Below are 20,937 nucleotides of genomic sequence, written 5' to 3' on the forward strand. Positions count from 1 at the left end.
GAAAATTAGCACCATTAAAAATATCAAATTAGAGGGGGAAACAAGAGGACGAACAGAGGCAAATAAGGATAGACAAAGGGGAAAACAAACAAATTACTTAATATACCCCAACTGTAATACATTTACATTATGGTTTTGTAGTGTAAATGATTGCCGCTTGAAAAAATTGGATATCTCTCACCCAAATCACTTTCTGATTCTCACATCCTAATACATTTAACCCCAAGAGTATATGGGGCCCATTTATCCTATAATATTTGTGGCTAATTCCCCAAAAACAGTTAGATGCAAATATTAAGTATCACCAGAATGTATGTAGGAGGGACCGCAGCAGGAATCTCTGACCCCTGCTGCGATCCCTCCTGCCCCCATAGATTACTGTGGGATATACGAAGCTTCCCGATGTATCATCCCATCTTTAATAGACCTGCCATCTTAGTAAATTTACCCCATTAAGTTTAAAAGGTCAAAAAGATCTTTACTATAGTCAGTCTTTATAAGCATCAACCAGTCAACGATCCGTCGCAATGTCCTTCGGTTTCAAAATGCATCTAAACACAGCATTTATGGTTTTTTTGCCATTTGAACTAATTTGTGGGGTTTTGTATTTGTTAGAGTTAATTTTTCAGCTGAGTTTTCCCTATATATTGTACATAAAATGTGATGGTAATATAAAAGCATTGCTTGCAATAACACACTTATAGAGGACTCGAGTCATTCCAAATAAGGAGCCCATGATAATATTACATAATGATAGTGAGCTTTCTATTCAAGCAAACTTTTTCATAAGAACAACAAAACATTGCATCGTTACACAAGTGTCTACAGGAAACGTTACAAAATGCATGGGACAATAGTCTTTATAGGGGAAATGATGAAGCAAATGTTTGAACATGTGGCCTAATTCAGAGATGCATGCAAACCCGATGGATTGTGGTGTTCTCCTATGTTTGCAGTACTATACGTGTGCATAATGGATCCTGAGTTATTTGAGGGTTACTCAGATCGCCATTGTTCACACAGATTGTTCTGATGCTGTGTTGTTGGAAATATCAACATCTAACATCATGGGTCTTCAAACTGTGGCCCTCCAGATGTTGTGAAACTACAAATCCCAGCATGCCTTGCCACAGTTTTGCTGTAAGCGACTGTTAAAACTGTGGCAAGGCATGCTGGGATTTGTAGTTTTACAACATCTGGAGGACCACAGTTTAAAGACCCATGTCTAACATAATGAAGAAATGTTTTGCAATATTTCAGCTGAAATAGACTCCGCTCTACAGACTGTGCCTATCTCTGAATCCGGCCAATAATCTGCAAATTCAATACTCAAAACTGTCAGTAACTGTTTTATGCTTTTTTGCCTGCTAATCGTTGCTATACATACATACACCCGGGTCCTTATAAAACCAAGATATTCCTCCTGATTTATCTTATATGCAATTGTACAAATAAGACTGGCATTGTTGGGGTAGGGACATGCAGAGTATTTTTGTTCCAGACAAGACCACCCCAAGCTTATTTTTTTTGTTAAGCAAATATAGATTTTGGCACCCATCCCATACTTTATAAAGGAACAGCAAAATGGTGGTATTTAGTTTTGCAAGAAGGATTTGCGGAAACACAATAGTATGCCCAATTAAAATTATGCCACATCATAGCACAATCTTATTCACATTACAGTGCACATAGTGCCTCTGATTCATATTACACCACACAGTAATGCCCCTTATACACATAATGCTCACAGTAGTTGTGCTCCTTGCACAGATCTCACAAAAGTTGTGTCCCTTACACAGATAATGCTCAGAGTAGTTAAGTGCAGGTGGGCAGTTTCCTCTATGTCCATTATTTGGTTCTGCACTATAATTAAAAAGACCAAAGGCAGGGAGGTGGGTGGGGCGCTCGTTACATGCAAAGGAGCTGCATCTGCTGAGCAGAGGAACAGTGGCACTGAATAGGCTGGTATCTACTTTGTTAGAGTTACGCAGGCTGACCGCTTACTTGCATGGTGCAGCCAGAGCGCCCTCTGTGTGGGGCACTATTCGGCTATGTAAATTGCCTAATTCTAGAATAGTCCCTAATGTCGAATGACTTTCTGCTACCATTACTCGACTTTTGGCTCCTTCACCTTAGGAGACTGAGTTGGTGGTGCTGCAGCTGTTTCTGCATAGAAGAAAGGCGCTTTGGCCTGGAGACCAGCTACCTATTGAGGTGATGAGGAGGCAGAGGCCTACAACTACTTTGGTTGCAGAGGCTGCACAATAAAACAGACTCTTGGATACACACCATGCAACTAGTTCTCAGTAAATGTGGATAGTGACCTCTTTCATTACATTTAGCAAATCTTCAGTGAAGCCTCTTTGGAACAGAGATGGATTATTGATCCCCAAGGATGCAATGTACATTACTAATACATGGATTAAGGGAAAGCTGATTTTCATTTAAGATGTTGATGAAACAGCAGTAACCTGTAGAGGATAGCTGATGTAATTAATGATTAACTCCCAAATGTATCTCTTCACTCAAGTAAACAAACAGCATAATTTTCTATTATGTGACAAATTATTGCAATCACTAAACAGACAGATTATTCAATAAACATCTAACTTGTTACACAATTTTCTTCAGTGTTTTTTTTTTTTTATATTGTAAACGGTAATGGCTTCATTAGTTCAGATGTTGTAATGTGGAGTACTGTGTTTGCCCGTACTCTTTTATTGTATTTCTACGTCATTTTTCATGACCAACTTTCAGACATTCTGTCATTTTTATACCTATAAATAAATTTTGAATTACAGATCTAATGCAATTGTTGATATAAATCTAACATTTTTAATGGTGACTATTTTCATCAAAAGTGATAAAATGGAGAGTGATAAACAACCAATCAGCTCCTGCCTGACAATTTTTCAAACACAGTCTGTGACATGGCAGGTAGGAGCTGATTGGCTATCACTCCTCCATTTTATCACTTTTGAAGCTCAGAGAATCTGGCCCCAAATCTTTACCTGGACTAGTACGAAACAGGAAAGCGTCTTAGGGCAGTGTGGAAGAAAATAAAATTCTGTCTATATACACTACCTGTGAGTGTATATACTAAGATGGGGGTTCTAAACGATTATAGATAAAAATCTGATTGGTTGCCCATAGCAACATCCCATCTTCAGTACTGAACTAAAATCTTAGCAAATAAACCCCTGTGTATCTATCTGTGTATTGTGATATATTTCATCTATCTGCTTCCTTAAAGGGGGGCCCATACCGCCTTGATCTGGTTCAGCTTCTCTTGCCTATTACCATTACTCTAAGAAGCAAATTAAAAAGGTCTGTGCACATTACTTTGGACAGATCTCTTCCATGTATAAATTCTCTATGATAAATGACTGAAGGGCTCCATTATTTCACTAGTGACAAGCGTGCGTTGCCAAGCATAATTGTGCTGCTTGGTGTCTACATTGCCTAATAGCGCAGTGTGAAAGTGTTGTTGTTACACAGGCATTGCAGAAGATGATTGCTGTGTCCTGTCTCCTAACCTTGGCATATAACCAGCAAATGGTAAAGATTAGTTGAGAGCCACAATGGTATAGCTTGAGGAGGTGCACAGGAGTTCTGTAGGGCAGTGATGGCTAACCTTGACACTCCAGCTGTTATTGAACTACACATCCCAGCATGCCCTGCATCAGTTATAGCTTGGCCAAATAGTAAAACTGTAGCCGGGCATGCTGGGATGTGTAGTTTAACAACAGCTGGAGTGTCAAGGTCAGCCATCACTGCTCTAGGGAGTTGGTGTTACCTGTGCGTAATGACCTGTTTGGGATAATACAACAGACGCAGAGCAGAAGCATAAAGCTGTTTTATAAATGCGTTACATGGAGTGTGCATTGAGCAAGGTTAAAGTAACTCCTATTTTGTGTGCTGGTGCACTACTATTTTCTGCTAACTTTTGGAAGGCTAAAATGTAATTTGTTTTCTTCAGTATATTTATTTAGTGTGCAGTTCAATACAAATCTAATAATGTATTTCCCATTAATCGTCAGAATTTGGTTAAAAAAATTTTTTATGGACTATTACCCAATAACTTATTCAGCGTTGCCTAAAGGTGTGTACACACGTATCGATTTACTTTCGATTCAATATCGCCTATTTCACCCCCTTTTGATTTGGTCTTTGCTCTTACATTCAATTTCACATTCGATCCGGACATTTGCATTCAATATCGATTTCAACATAGAATTTGATTTACATTCAAGGCATAGTGTACACATTCTATTTACTGGATCGAATTTGATATTTCCTTGCCTGCACATTCTATTCTGTCTATTTTTGTTTTCGAAATAGAGAAAACGGGAGCGCGCATCAAATCGAATGCAGATCGAAAGCATTTTAAAAAACATTTGATTTCGATTCGATTTCGCTTCTATAAAACCTGTCAAAATCTAAGTGTGTGTGTACACCACTTTAGACTCCAACGGCTTCTCCTGTATGGATGGGATATAGTATTAGTAAAGTATAGTGGGATATAGTATTCTTGTAACATTTCTAAAAGCATGACTGCCTCACAGCGCTGAGGTCATGGGTTCGATCCCCACCATGGCTCTAACTGTGTGGAGTTTGTATATTCTCCCCGTGCTTGCGTGGGTTTACTCCAGGTACTCTGGTTTCCTCCCACAATCCAAAAATATACAGATAGGTTAATTGGCTTCCAACAAAATTAACCCTAGAATGTCTGTGTGTGCGTGTACATGTGGTAGGGAATATAGTTTGTAAGCTCCACTGGGGCAGGGACTGATGTGAATGTTCATATATACTCTGTAAAGCGCTGCGGAATATGTGTGCGCTATATAAGAAACGGTTAATAAATAAATAAATTATTATATTTAAACAAATGACTAATTTTTAGTCTTTTTCTGCTTCTTGAGAAATGAGCCCAGCTGAGAAAAGTTTCCCCATATTACACATTTGTGTTCCACCCAAACTGTCATATTGGAGGTCACTCGATTCTCTATAATACTGGGAATTATAATCATCTAGAGTCCATTCATGCTGTGCCTTTCACTAAGAGTATTGCAATATAAGCTCATCTAAGTGGCACGTCCAGATTCTGTAATGATGGAGTAGGTTATGTAAAGTGGAGTTTGGCCTGACTACATAATTGCGCCTATAAATACATGGATAAGAAAATGGAGGTGTCTTTGTCCTATAAACAAGTAATCAATTATACAATAAACTGAGGGGGGTGGGAGTCTCCTACTACATTTTAATAAGGATGCATCCTAAATTATATGAAGACCTTCAATGACCATTGCAAAAAAAGCCAGAATCTACACCCAGTGCCACCTTGTACCATATATAAGTATTTTTCCGAAAGGCCTATGCACAGGCTAGCTCTGAGAGTGATTTTGGTTCTCAATACTGTAAATAATATTTGGTAAACCATACTTGTTGTCTACATTCAGTGATTTAGCAAGATCATGGATAGACAATATGTTGTGCAATGTATCTATCATGGATTCTTATGTAACAGCAAATTTTAAATACAAATGATATCCTTCCTTTTTGCTATCCCGGGATTGTAAAAACATGCCTGTGGGTTTGTATGCAGTTGTGTGAAGTGTGTGTGTTATATGAATTTAAATGTTGTGAAATATAAAAATAAAATGTTGAAGGTCTCATGTACTAGAAAATGTGTTTGAAAGAGCAATATGGCTGCTCATGGTTAGCAGCACTGGGGTTATAGGTTTTGTTGTGTGTTCTTCCAGTGTTTGTTTGCATTTTCTCCTGGTGCTACAGTTTTCTCCCACACACTAAAGACAGTGGTCTAGGCTAATTTTGTTTCTGACAAAATTAACCGGTGTATGAAATTGTATGGGTCTGCGTGAGATTGGGAATATTGATTGTAAGCACCACTGGAACAGGGACTAATGTGAATGAATAAATAAATATTCTCTGTAATACAGTATGTACGTATTATATAACTAAATTCATAATCATGCTTGTTTTATTGTTGAACCTACATATTCTGTAGGTGAATTGTAGGGGCTTGGAAACACTGCTAACATCCCCACAACTCAAACCTCTCACAGCCCAATTTTGCCGCAGACTTGTGGATTTCGTATGCAGTCCTGTGGGGCTATGAACAATAATATGCGTGTCTGTAGCACAAGCATGGTAAAAAGCAGCACTTAACCCTTTAAGTGCCAACATCTCTGTGAGTGATGCAACATCTCCGTGAGAGAGATGCAAAATATCGGCTAAAAATTGTTATGTAAAAACAGATTATATTTCCTATGTAAGGTAAACATTACAGTTATGATGAATAAAAAGTTTTCTTGGCAATTTTCACACCAATTTTGACAAATTCACTTGGCACTGAAAGGGTTAAGCAGGTCCCATGTCATTGAATCGTTCCCTTGGTTTAAATGCTTCCGATAATCGCATATTCATAATATTTTTGGTTGTTAAATAGAAAACAATAGTCCTTTTCTCTTGAAGAAAAGAATGAGTCATGGCCTTAATACAAACATTTATATAGCCGTAAATGTTTGCAAATAAAATGTAAGATTTAGTTCAGACATGCATATAGAGGGGGAGGGAAGGTGCAGTGATTGCTTTTCTCTGAGTCACACCTGGGACCTGATCACTTCCTCAGCAGTGATTCACATACATATTGGATACTTGTCACATAAAACCAGACACAGGCCATCACCTTGTTCCTCTCTAATCATCACTGGGGGTTTCCACAATGTTTCACCCACCACCATTCTTCCGGTTTGTGATATTTAAAGCAATAAATTAAAATAATATGTCTGACAGGCATGCAAACAGACGGGGAATAGTGAATATGCACATTTCTATATACATACATTTGCAACAAAGTGCTGCAATGCATTGTCCCAAGACAAGGTCAGATCGATGTATTTATAATAAAATAATAACACCACACGTAGATTCTAGTTTCCCTGGTTATTTATTACCAGAGTAAGAAAAATAATGAGACTTTTCATTAGAGGGAGAATAGAATAGACTAGGTGGCAGATCGCCACCAAGCCCACAAGGGGCTTCAATGCACTTGATCCCTTGACCGTTGCGATTCCGATGTTGGAGAAATGACCGACTGAATTCTGACTGTCAGTAAGTTATACCATACCCACACAGCCACATGTTTGAAAGAAAGCAAACCAATCTACCAAAACAATTCATAACCATGTGGTAGGTGTATTATAGCGGCGCGATAACAATTTTGGCTTCGCCTCCCTAACAAGGTGAAGCAGGAAGGGATACCGACAAGATGTATTTACATTCTGTCCCCCGTGGGGGATCACAAACTCCCCCCTCTGGCAATGTCCCCTCATGGAGACAGCGTATCAGTTCAGCCTGGGCATGCATGAAATCTCGCTATTATCGTGAGATTTCAAGTGCAGCCCAGAGCCAGCACAAGTGTTGTCCCTGCAGTGGGTATAGGACAAAGCTAGCCCTGGGTTGGCGAAGAGGCCTGGGCGATGTATGCCTGACAGCCATTCATACATCGGCCGAGCCGAAAATGGCAGGGGGAATTGAAGGGAACAGCCTCGCCAAGCGTTAATCGGCGGACTGTCCCTATCGCACGTTAGGTGCACTAATAATATATGGTAAAAATATGTTATCCCCCAAAGTTAATCAGCGTTAAGTGCAGCATATGCACTTAATGCTGGTTAATACATCTACCTCAATATTTGATCCGACTAGGATTAGAAATCTGGTTGACCATATGATACCATACCTCCCAACATGACCCTCTCCAATAGGGACACAATGCTCTGCTCCTGGACTTCCCTTGTAATGTATAATTGCCATCACCTGTGGTGAAACACCTTTCTTATCAATTATTCTGTTTAAAACAGGTGATAGCAATCATACATTACCAGGAAGTCCAGAAACAGAGCATTGTGTCCCTCCTGGAGAGGGTCATGTTGGGAGGTATGTGATACACTGATGTACAATAGTAGATGGTTGCCTTTGCAGTGTGTTACTTTGACTAGACAGGCTACTAGATCAGTACAGGTGGTATCTGGAATCCGTCAGACCAGCAGCAGCGTCCCGATGGTCAGGATCCCTACACCTTTTTTTGTACATTCACTAACCAACAACCCTAATGCTTCTAATGCAACCTAATCGTAAGCCTGCCCGGCAATTCGTCCCAGGTTATAAAAAGGGTTAAACTCTGGTCGCCCCCTGTATAACGACCCGGCATTACAATGTGAAAGGGGTATACGTTTTATACCTGTTTATGGATATATTTATCAAGAAACAAAATGTCCTCAGTATTTATAAAACAAATAATGTATGTTAATTTACTTCTGAGCTTGCTGAATACCTAGAAAGTTAAGGAGCATACACCTTCTCTAAGTGATCTGACTAGATTGCTTAGAAATGGAGCACTGATCACTCCGTGTGTATGCCCTGCAATGATGGCGATGCACGGTCCTTCTTTCCCTAGATCACAAGGTCTTGCCTATTAAAAATAGGTGCATCGCTGGCACACAGCGATGTGTGCTGAAGCACATCGCTCAGCAAAAGTGTTCGCCCTGTGTGTACGGGCTTTTAGTCTTTTTTTCACAAACTGAATTTGACTGATTTTTAACGCTTGGTGTGTAAGGTGCAGCGGCATCAAGGGCACAAAGGCTCAAGGCACTGCATGCAGTCTTACATGTGCAAGCTGCATTGTGGCACCTGTTAAAATGGTTTGTGTCCTTAAACTTTAGCACTGATTTCCCATACTGAACCTGATTTCATGGGATGCCTCTAACATGGCTCTGTGCTTCAAATGAGGTGGTGTATCACTTGGACTTCCTCCTCGATATTGCTCCATAGAGCCAGCATTGATCGAGGCTAAAGCAATGTATGCTTTTAATTCCAAATCTACTTTATTATCTTCTAAAAGGTGCTAAAAGATTGCACCTGATTGGTTGCCCATAGCAACATCTCATCTGAAATAGAGCTCCCTTCTCTTTCACCCATTGAATGCCGACAGTCCGGGGCATAATTAAATATTTGTAGGCCCCATAGCAAAAGTTTTTAAGGGCCAGCTATTTAGCAGTTGATGATGACAAATGTATGTAAAACATATTACTTATACAGTAAGATGGGCCCCCTTCAGCTCTGGGCCCCATAGCAGCTGCACCCTTTGCACCTATGGTAGTTACGCCCTTGCCGACAGTCAATACAGCAGTCCTGCATTTGAAAGAAAGTACAACGCACAAATGTATCATCTCCTGTTTTTGCGCATGTGTGGGTGCATTGCCATACACTTATTCATGAGATCCACTCCGTGTGTGCGTGTGTGCTTGTTTTACTGCTCTGTACCTAATTCTATTGCTAGGTGCTCTTTATGTCTGGAAAAAGTAGAAACAATACCAGTAAAGCATTTGCCATTACTACCACAGTTGCTACTAATGAAAATAATATGAAACCATTTACAACTGGAAAAAGTGAAGAATACATCTGTGATACACGTAATGCCATCAGCTCTCAAATCTGGCATACTGTATGTGGTTATTATGAGGAAAATATTTAGGTTACGCATACTCTATGAACCAGTATAAAGCCTGGCATGCAGTATGTGACTTCCATATTAGGCCCGAAACCTTAATTTCCTGGAATTTATTTTATAAACTTGCTCTGCTATCTTTGGGGGTTATTCAGACCTGATCACTGTTGTGCAAATTCGTAAGCCGATCAATTACCGAATGACTGTGCATCTGTTGCAGCATGCATGCGACTCCAAACAGTGACAAAATACATCAATTTCTTCTTTTTTTGCAGTCAGCCCGCAGGTTGATTGACAGGAAGAAGCTATTTGTGGGTGGTAACTGGATGTTTTCTGGGAGTGTCAGAAAAACCGCAGGCGTGTCCAGGCATTTTCAGGGAGGATGTGACATACACTCCGGCCTTGATCAGCCTGTCTCTGTCGCAGTGGAAGGGTCAGAGTTACACACACACACTTGCACAGACCAGGGACCAGTTGCAAATTGATTTGCAGCTCTGCAATCTATTTGCAGACTTGCACGGGGAGGGATTTTACTCGTTTGGGGCAGTTGCATTCTGATTGAATACCACTGCAATTTCATATCGGGTCTGAATCAGGCCCTTTATGTAAAAATATTTGACAAAAAAAGTGCTCAGTATTGGTGAATTTTTCTCAGCCGTTTAATATTTGACGTTTTTGAACAATAAAAGCTGCAGCTAGGTACAGTAGCATATCTTCCATGTTTGGTCCAAACAAGAGCACATCAAGCACTAGTGATGTCAATAGAGTTTATAGGAGATAATGACTTAAAAACAGCTGTCCAATATACTGTAGTGGCCTCTATGAATGAAAGGGTTATATATAAAGTGTATGCTTAGTATTAGTGCCAATATTTTGTAATTAAACATTGGTTTACTGCAGTTTTTGTACAGTTAAATGTGTATGTAAAATGTTTGAAGCATTGGACTTTTATGTACCTTATTGTTGCAGGTGTCTTTCTACACAGACCAGTATTCCTAAAATGGATAATGAGGGGGGAATTGTACAGCAAGAGAATACTGGTGGAGTTCAAGAGGAAACTACTGCATCATTGGGTGCAGATGGCTTTGACCAAACAAACCCACATGTTCTACCTATATCACAAGAAACCAGAGCGGCAACAGATGAACAGAGACTAGCTTTAAATTCACTTCTAGAAAAACCTGAATTAAGCCTGAATCTCAGTTTAAATGAAATGGAAACACAAGTTACAGATGGGAGTTCGAGGTCAGATGAAGTTGAGGTACAGGAGCCAGCCATTAGACCGAGCATGGACACGGAGGAATCGCATGAACAGGCCAATCAGGAAATCGGTAGATCAGGAGCATCTGATAATAATATAGGTGGATCTGAGATTGACATGCAACAAATCCCCCAAATCATAGTTCCACAAGACTTTGTGCCAGAACCATCAGAACTAAGCACAAGCAATGTAATTGTGCAAGAGATTTGTATAAAGAATAATCCAGATAACGTGGATATTCAGCAGCCCACAGCGAGTCCTAGTAGAATCAGCATTCCAGATCCTACTGGGAATCAGAGTGTGGGCTCCTTAGCCACAGTGGAGCCAGATGTTTCCACGGTTCATGACTACACCGTATGTATACATTTTGTTTACTTTCACAAATTACCCAAGTTACTTGTTAAGAGTTTTAGAAATTGAAGGATTGCCCACTAGAGACCTAACTTTTTTTTTTTTTTTAGCCTTTTGTCAATCACAATCATTGGTGGGTAGCTGTACAGTATTTATTTTTCTTAAACTGCCTTTTCTGGCATTTAAATGTTGTTATGACATCAAATAGCCACACAGCCACAGTTCTAGACTTTCAAGGAAGAATGGGTCCCGTATGGCAGTACAGTAAAGTATGCGATCATTAGGTCGACGGTGCCTAAGCCGACTGTCAAAAAGTTGACCAATATTAGTCCACAGTCAAAGGTCGACACATGAAAAATTCCAACTTTCATTAAGTCGACATGGTCAAAAGGTTACCATTATTATTATTTTTTTTTAATTTTATAACCAACTTGTTCATACTTTACTTTCCCAGTGGGCATAGAAGGATAATGTAATGGTGTGTGCTGAGCGCAGCAAGGCACCACAAACAAAGCATGGTGAGCGCAGCAAACCATATGAGGGGACGCGGTACACTTATACGGTGTCTGTCAACCTTTTTCATGTCAAGTTTTTGACCATCTCGATCTAATGCATGTCTACCCTTTTCATTTGTTGACATGTTTTGATTGTCAACCTAGACCCTGTCAACCTAATGACCCATACCCGCATAGTATCATCAACTTTTCTTGCATCCTATTGGTGGACACTGCATACCATGAAGAATAGAGGGTGCAGTGCAAGATTTGCCACTTCTCAGTTCTCCCGGGGCCCATCCACCCTTGCAGCAGAATCCTGTGTCTGAATAGTTTTTGAGCTGACATCAGAAGTGCTATCGCAGACCATTCAATGAAGGAGCGATATAGAAACTTAGGGGTACATTTACTAAGATTGGAGTTCTATTGAAGATGGGATGTTGCCCATAGCAACCATTCAGAGTCTTCTTATTTATTCAGCACCTTATAGAACATAGACTCTGATTGGTTGCTATGGGCAACATCCCATCTTTAATAGAACTCCCATCATAGTAAATTTACCCCATAGAATTTGACAGCAGATAACAACTGCTTGGCCCACCTAGTCTGCCATTTTTTTTTATCCTTTAGGCAAGCTCAACCGTTTTTGAACCTTTAGTTGCTTGTAAGGATATTGATATGGCTATCCCAAGCATGTTTTGAAAGTGCTGCTTGGTCGGGATTTTAAAAATCACAATCCGCCTCAGGAGCCTTTGTAGTAGAGATATTTTGGTGCAGAGGCTACATTCGTTTATTTATAAAGTTAGCCTTGGGTTAGCCTGGCTCTTGCAGAGCATTTTTTTGAATGGAGCAAGTTCCCAACCACTCATTTTTGCAATGTGTAAGTTCAAAGCAGCGGATTTTACATACAGTACACTAGAATTACTGAGCTGTTATTACTCTCTCTCCACATTTAAAATTGCTTTACATCTCTCGTCATGATATTTTTGTATATGTCCCTTAGGGAGAGCAATATGTTTGGTTCCACATACTGGTCAGACATAGCTTGGAGACCTTGGGGAGTTCTAGATGTGCTTATTTCCTGATGGATGTGCTATAGTGCACAGACAGTAGGGATTCTCGAGAGTCATTAGGCCAACGTAAGAATCCCAACTGCCAGGAATCAGACGATGCCAATTGTGGGCTCGCTGCGCTTGACACCTGTTCTATTCTCACTCCATGGGTGTTGTCGACCCCCACGAGGGAGAATAGCTCCTGCAGTCAATATTCCAAAGTCGGTGTAATGACTTTCGACTGCCTGGGGAGGCCACCCGGCACCCTCACTGAGCACATGTCTAAAATGTTTATGCAGTTTATGGAAGAGTGCCTCCAAAGTAGATGACTTTGGTTAATATGTTTGTTTAGTATCGCTTGGTGGAGTGTACTCTCCCTTAAAGACCGCTCTTGGACATCCCCAAGGCTAGAAGTGTCCCCCAAAGAGGATGTAAGAAAAAGTTGAATTTTTGAGTTATCTATTAAATCCTAAATCCAATTGGTGGACACTATGTTTCCAACCTGCATGGCTTAATGTACCCTGGATTATATAGAGAAAGGGTTGAAGCTGTTGGGGTGTCAATTCCTGCATTGTGCTTTGTATACCCCAAGGGTTAGTAGTATCTACTGCTTTTAGAGAAAAGGATTACGCAGTAAATCTAATAACCCTATTTTGACTTTTGCTAATTGGCCAGTAAGCCCTTGTGTTTATCCTACACCATCACATAAGCCACCATTGTGTTTAGGATGTCCGAGTAAAGGGGTGCATTTATGGTTACTGAGTGGTGCACAAACATATACAAACTCTTGCATAATATGTAGCAGTAATGGTGATATGGTTTGGTAAGATTCATATGTTTCGGGGTTTTCTTTTTGTTTTATGAAAATAATGTGAAATATTGAATAGAAACCTTTAAGTTTGGTCTCTGTGATCTTCATTTTGCTTATTTCTTCAAACCTAAGAAATTCCTTTTTCAGCCTTAACCTCATGAGTTTCTATTTTAGGAGGCAATATCAAACGCACAGATGCTTGCCTGTCAGCCTGACTCCTGCTCTGTACCTGGGGTATGCAGTATCTGTCAGTCATTGCTCACCCAAAATCCTCGCTCGGTCCTGTTGCCCTCTGAGGTCTCCGTTGCTGCCTATTCTGCAAACTCTGCTGTGGATCAGATACTTCATGGCTCAATCAACCCCCAGCTTATTCAGGGTACAGAAAGAAAAGCAAACATTTTATTCCATTTCTATGCTGTATGTATATTGTCATCCGCAATGTGAGTCAGAACCACTTGTTCCATCTATACCTCAGGCTATCAGTCGGTTTCTGTCCCCACGTGAACTCTGCTATGTTTATTTAGATCTAGCCAGTGACTTGTGCCTGGAAAAAAGAAGACGATGAATTCACTCCATGTATGAAGAGGCTGGAAAATATCTTGTGTCGAAAAAATGTACCAGTATTGCATTGACACTCACATCTCATTTGACCTATTGCAACAATCCTCCCCTTACTAGCCTGCTTTAGCAGTTCACTATATGGATTGTGTCCTATTTATTTGGATGATTTATATGTATAGAGACTGAGACATATATTTATTTTGTATACAGGCTGCATTGTCACAAGTACTGAAGGCAGAAATTCTGAGATTACCCAGTACCTGATTCTGCAGGAGCCAGAGGGGGGTAAGCAAAGCTGTGCCCTGTTGCTATAGGACATGTCTTGTAGCATTGCCTTATTCACATTCTGGAGCATAGTTATGAAAGCTTGGGGTGTACACTATGGGCGGTATTCAATGAGGCTGATTCGCCAGGTTTTTATGGCGATTTTGTGCTGTAAGGCGAATTTCTGACTAAAACGGTGAATCACCCTATTCAATGACCAGATGGCGAATACATGTCAAGGTTTTTTTCGCCATGATTCACCGAGTAGCAATCGCTATCTTTTTATGGTGAAGTGGAAGGTGAACTTTTAAAATAAAGTGTTTTGTTTTTTACATTTGGTGTCAAAAAATCTGGAATTTTATTCTGAGGAGGGGCATGCTATTTTTATTCATGTTCTGTAAGCACATGAATATATATTTAATAAAAAAAATATATATATATATATTTTTTTTTTTACACAGACCAGCCAGCAGGGGGCCGGAGCCGAGCCGCTCATTAGATATTCATATATTCACTTCACCGATCATTACATATGCATGATCGGGTGTAGTGAATATACCCGGTCCCCTGCTGGCACCCCCGGGGGGGCAGCCTGTGCTGCCTGGCTCCCGGGGAGCCCACCTTCCCCCCACAAACGGTCTGGGGCAGGCAGGGAGACTTCGATCTCCCTGCCTGCCACCGTCCTCAGGCTCCCTGCGGCGTCCGCCGCAGGAGCTCAAATTCGCCAGTCAGGGGCAGCGAGCCCCTGACTCTTTGAATACCGGAGCCGGCGAGGCTCCGGAACGCAGCGAGCAGTGGCGAATGTGCAGCGAATCCTAAACAGGATTCGCTGCACTTCGCCAGTATTCACATTGAATACCGCCCTATGTGTTGGAGCTCATGGTAGACATGGATGTCTGTGATGTTGAAGTAACCCCCCAGCAATGGAACAATGTAAGCTGGTCACAGCTCAGAAATTGGAAGAGCCATAGAGAACTAGAGGATTGGTGGTGGTGGGGGATCACAAATTGTACAATTATTTGTATATGTGAACCTTAAACAAATGAGTAACTGCATAGGAGCGCAGCAGAAATGAGGAATTGGAGCAGGGTTCTTAAAGAGCACATATAGATCTGCACAGGCTTGCGTTCGAAACCAGTGCATGTAATCCGACAACATCCAAGACTAGGGGCAGTATTCAATGAGAAAAATTCTCCGTATTTTATGGCGAGTTTGTGCTTTTCTCGCCTTGGACGGAGACTTTTGCTCTCAAAAAGCGAGCAACCCTATTCAACGTGCACTTCTCGCCGTCTTTCTAAGTGATTTTCGCTGTGTCTCTCCGTGTAGCAATTCTCCATCTTTTCAAAAGTTATTTTGTTTTAATTTTGGTGTCAAAAAATCAGGAATTTTAATCTGTGAAAGGGCATGCTATTTTTATTCATGTGCTTATAGCACATGAATATATATTTAATAAAAAAAAAATATATATATATATATATATTTTTTTTTACACAGAGCAGCCAGCAGGGGGCCGGGAGCCGAGCGCCGAGCTGCTCATTAGATATTCATATATTCACTGCACCTATTCATTACATATGCACGATCGGGTGCAGTGAATACCCGGCCCCCTGTTGGCTCTCCAGGGGGGCAGCCTGATTGGCTGATACTCGCCGCGAGGGGCGGCGAGTATCAGTCACATTGAATACTATCTAAAGTGCCGTGGCGGAGAATCTCCAAATATAGAGAATCTCCGCAAAAACACGGCGAGCGGAAAAAAAAACGCTTGCCATGCACGGAGAATATTTTCAATGAATACGGCCCTAGGAAGCGAGATAAGATGAGTTGAACAGATCAGAAAAGGTAGCCAGTGGAACAGAGACGGATGACATGGGCAATGCAGGTAACAGATCTTCTATCAAGGGGCCTGATTTAGACCTGATCGCTGCTGTGTGTATTTGCAGAGGCCTACGGTCAATCATTCCTATCTCCAAAGTGATAGATAAGGCCAAAACCTACAAATGAAACAGCCCAAGGTGCAAAAAGCATTACCTAGGCCAAAGTCCACAAAACAAGGGTTGAGACCAGACTGGATGACTTGTGAACCACAAGCAATGTAAATGAATTGACAAGTCCAGGAGCTAGGCTGAGGGATATGCCATAATGATCCAACAATATATTTGTGTTACAAGGGTATTCTATAGGCCTGGATACTGCTGGGGCAAAGCTGAACCAAAATAATAAACGCTGAGTAAATGAGGATAAGCAAAGATCCTGTCAGGCTTTAACATGAGGTGATTTTATATTGAATCGTCAAATAGTTTATTTATTAAACTCTGGCATGTATTCAATGCTTTTTGCGAGTCAGGCTCACTGTTCGCTTGTGCATGTCACCGTGACCTCGCTGAAGCACTCACCACTTTTAATCATCTCCTCCTTTCTGTCTGTCTCCTTATTCAACGCTTCTGCAGCTCACCAACCCTTTTTGCGAACTCTGCATAATTATGCGAGGGGAAAAGGGTGAGCTGTAACAGCAGGAGAGATCAGGTTTCACTTTCTCCTGCTCTCCACTTGAGGTGTGCAGACTTGAGCAGTGTGTTCGGGGGATCTGTGGATCTTGGCTTCTGAACAGGTTTAAGGTTAGTGTTTTGTGCAGTGTTTTTATTACAACACATGGCTGTGTGACAATTTTAATTGGGTTTGTGGCTGCAGACTGGTGCTGTGTATTTTGTCCTCATTTATTCTTATTATTGTGTTGTGCTTTGGCCGTGGTTTCAGTGCCCTGGGTTTTTATTTTATTTATTTTGTAATTGTTAGCGTTTTTAAATGCCTTTTTGGGGGCTTTGGTTTAGTTTTTTTTTTTTTTAATACATCCCTAAATTGTGGTTTTATGTTAGGGGGGGTCTCCCTGAGCTTCCCTGCCTTGGTTTAACTAGGAGTATTACTGATTACTGATTACTAGGAGCATTGCTGATTTCTTATTGGATACCATTAAAATAACTTATTAAATTCCAAATAAATTAATATATAAGTACAGCATTATGGCACTTGCAATAAATACATTAGAGTACATTTTTTTAAATTTATAAGCCATAAAAAACAAAAAAAATAACAACTTTAACAAAGATAGTCCTACAGTTCACCTAAAAAAGATGCCGAGGGAAAAATGGTGAACTGCTGTAAAAAGAGAAACCAGCAGGACTCGCAATTTGTGCATTGAATACACTTTTGGTGAGAGACACTAAAATCCCCATTGAACAGAAATGGTGAGAAGTGAAGGGTGAACTGAGTTAGCTTCGCAAAATATTTTTGGAGAAGCAACAGAGCTGAATACAGTGAAGCCCAAAATAGGAGAGAAAAGTTCACCACTCTCCAAAAAACATGCAGACTCACCGTTTTTTACGGCGACATAGGAGCATTGAATACATGCCATTGTCTCTATATTGCTCTTACATATCACAAAGAATGTTACCATTCACCTCACTGCAGTGGAGCATACAATTTATATTCCCCACACACACAGTCTCACTTAAGGATTAATTTATTCAGAAGCCAATCAACCTAACCGTATATTTTTAGACAGTGAGAGGAAGCTGTAGCACTAGTAGGAAACCCACACACATATGAGGAGAACATACGGACTCCCATCATACACATAGTTATCTAGTTGGAATCCAGTCCATCACCTGAGCCCAGTAAGGTAGCAATGCTAAGCACTCATGCCAATCAAGTTCTATGTTCTATGAAATGTGATCTTTGAGCTTGTATGGCCTCATTGTGTAGGATAGTATCAGGGTACTTTGTATTGCTGTTTATATTGTATATTGCAATATCTGCCTCAGCGCCTACTAATTACCCCTTGTCGATGGAACCCATTGCTGCTGGTGAGATGTCCCAATCACATTCATCAGGAGATCCTGAGGCAGTGTCTGACTTGGAAGCTCTGGAAGGGATGATGGAAGTGGTCGTGGTCCAGCAGTATAAGTGCAAGATGTGCCAATACAAAAGTGTGTCTAAATCAACCCTCCTCCGCCATGTGAAAGAGCGACATATGCAGACAGGTAGTGAAGTCCATTAATCTACAGAGGGATGTCAGGCACTAAAATGCACCTGTACATATTAACAGTTACGCAGAACTTAACAGTCCCACACAAACCAATTAAAATAATTTATCTACTACATGGAACATGCACTCAAGGGGTTGATTCTGATTTGCCCATTGCTGCAATCATTTTAATGTCTTTTATCGTAGTGCCTACTGCAACTTTATGTTAATGCTAGTATCAGCCTTCCCCTTGGTTTACAAGCATGTGTTTACCCCTGTAATTCTGCTAAACACACGTGTAAGGGAACTCAGAGACTCACCATTCATACTGCCCAGGTGCAGGTAACAACGCTTATACTACTGACCTGTATGATCTAATATTTGTAGGGGGTTATTCTGGTTCACTTACAAAGGCACAGTTACTCTCTAATGGACAAAATGGGATTGATATGAAATCCCGGTGGTCGGAATCCCGGCGTTCAAAATCCCGACAAGGGGGGAGGACGTGAATCGCCCCCCGCTCGCCACGCAGCAGGCACGGTGCCTCGATACGCTCGGCACACTAATTTATTCTCCCTCTATGGGTGTCATGGACACCCATGGAGGGAGAAAGTGTTGGGATTCCGACGTCGAATTTTGAACTCCGGGATTCCGACCGCCGGGATTTGAACTGCATCCCGACAAAACCATGTGCACTGCAGGTGGGGCTGATGTAATGTGCAGAGAGGGTTATATTTGGGTGTTTTATTGTTTCATTGCAGGGCAAATACTGGCTGCTTTATTTTTACACTGCAATATAGTTTGAAGTACAAACCCCACCCAAATCTTACTCTCTCTGCACATATTACATCAGCCCCACCTGCAGCGCATATAGTTTTGTCCATTGCGCCTTTGCGAGGGAACAGAATATCCCCCGTAGTGTGTAAAGGAGTCTTTGGCTTTAGCCGGACCTTCTGGTGCTGTAGCGCGATTATTATTATTAATTATTAACAGTTTTTTATATAGCGCATACATATTACGCAGTGCTTTACAGAGTATAGTTGAACATTCACATCAGTCCCTGCCCCAGTGGAGCTTACAATCTATGTTCCCTACCACATATACACGCGCACACAGACATTCTAGGGTTAATTTTTGTTGGAATCCAATTAAACTACCAGTATATTTTTGGATTGTGGGTGGAAACCGGAGTAAACCCACACAAACATGGGGAGTATATACAAACTCCACACAGTTAGAGCCATGGTGGGTATTGAATCCATGACCTCAGCGCTGTAATTGCTGCTAACTCCTTAAATTCCTGCTAACCATTACACCATCCGTGATGCACATAAAGTAAAGGTCCATCTGTAAGTTACATTGGTAGAGCCATCTGGCAGTCACTTTGAGAACTATACCCACCCACAGTACATTGGAATGGTTGATCGCTAATCAGCACAAAACAAATTAGGCCTTCATTTTATTCTGTAGCTGTCACCTGCAGGGCATTCAATCGCAACTGTGCCTTTGCATACACACTGTGGGACACATGCGCTGTGAGACTTTTTAGTGATTTAGACAAGTGCGTTTGAAAAACATCAATCATTTGTGTGCCGCTTTGAATCAAGGCCAACAATTTTGAATGTGTGTGTAACAAAAGAAAATGTGTTTAATTTTTCTATGTCTTTTAGGCAGCAAAGATGACAAACAGTCCCGCAAAATGGTCCGAGCACGAGAAGAAGAGGAAGAAGATGATATTGTGGATGCCGGAGCCATAGATGATCCAGATGGTACGGCTTCTTTCTCACACATTAGATAATGTCACTGAAATACTATTTGCCTTATCCAGGTTTTCTATTCATTTTCATAGTTTTATTACATTTATGTAAATTGTAATCAAACTTTTTTTTATAAAAATTATTTTTATACTTCCAGGTGACAGTGATTACAGTCCAGGAGAAGATATAACCCGCAATCACCACTTTAATTCTGTTAATGGCGCTTTAGCAAAAGAGAGGCCACGTAGACGACCAGGGCGACCACGCAAAGTTCCTCGCATACAAGGTTCAATGTTATTCCACCACAGAAATAAAAAATGTTCCTATATACCAGGCATGTCCAAACTGTGGCCCTCCAGCTGTTGTGAAACTAAAAGTTCCATCATGCCTTGCCACAGTTTTGCTATTAGGGAATGCTAAAACTATGGCAAGGCATGCTGGGATGTGTAGTTTTACAACAGCTGGGGGGTCACAGTTTGGACATGCCTGCTATATACTATTAATATCTATGAAATAATAGGTATAGCCTCAATCAATAATGTACAAGACATTTGTTTTATAAGCAGAGTTACATGTCCAAGATAATATGCAGCTCGTCTTTAGTGGAACGTAAACCTCGTTAGTAGGGAGGTGCTTCTCTGCTTTTACTCTGGAGAAGAGCAAGTGGTTTTAGTCTGGGTTATTGGTTTGTAGTGACTTATGTCAAATAAATGGTCTCTACAGACAGCTAATTAATGGATTAATACTCATGGACAATGTTTTGATTTTGCACGAATCCTCATAAATGTTTTTTGATTTGGACTTTTTTTATCCTCTCCTTACGTGCTCATTGCAAT

The 20,937-nt window shown here is 40.8% G+C and overlaps 1 protein-coding gene across 1 annotated transcript in view; it reads left to right on the forward strand.

Moving 5' to 3' along the window:
- ZNF335 (zinc finger protein 335) overlaps positions 1 to 20,937 on the forward strand; it is a 68,640-nt gene that overhangs the window by 20,047 nt on the left and 27,656 nt on the right. Inside the window, exons 2-7 of the mRNA XM_083147889.1 lie at positions 10,499 to 11,144; positions 13,673 to 13,874; positions 14,270 to 14,344; positions 18,142 to 18,360; positions 20,015 to 20,113; positions 20,259 to 20,387. Of these exons, the coding sequence (XP_083004015.1) occupies positions 10,530 to 11,144; positions 13,673 to 13,874; positions 14,270 to 14,344; positions 18,142 to 18,360; positions 20,015 to 20,113; positions 20,259 to 20,387 (1,339 nt within the window). The 5' untranslated portion in view covers positions 10,499 to 10,529. The remainder of the gene's footprint in view (positions 1 to 10,498; positions 11,145 to 13,672; positions 13,875 to 14,269; positions 14,345 to 18,141; positions 18,361 to 20,014; positions 20,114 to 20,258; positions 20,388 to 20,937) is intronic.

The sequence above is a fragment of the Crinia signifera genome, chromosome 6, assembly GCF_055691185.1.
Source record: "Crinia signifera chromosome 6, ASM5569118v1, whole genome shotgun sequence".
NCBI lineage: Eukaryota > Metazoa > Chordata > Amphibia > Anura > Myobatrachidae > Crinia > Crinia signifera.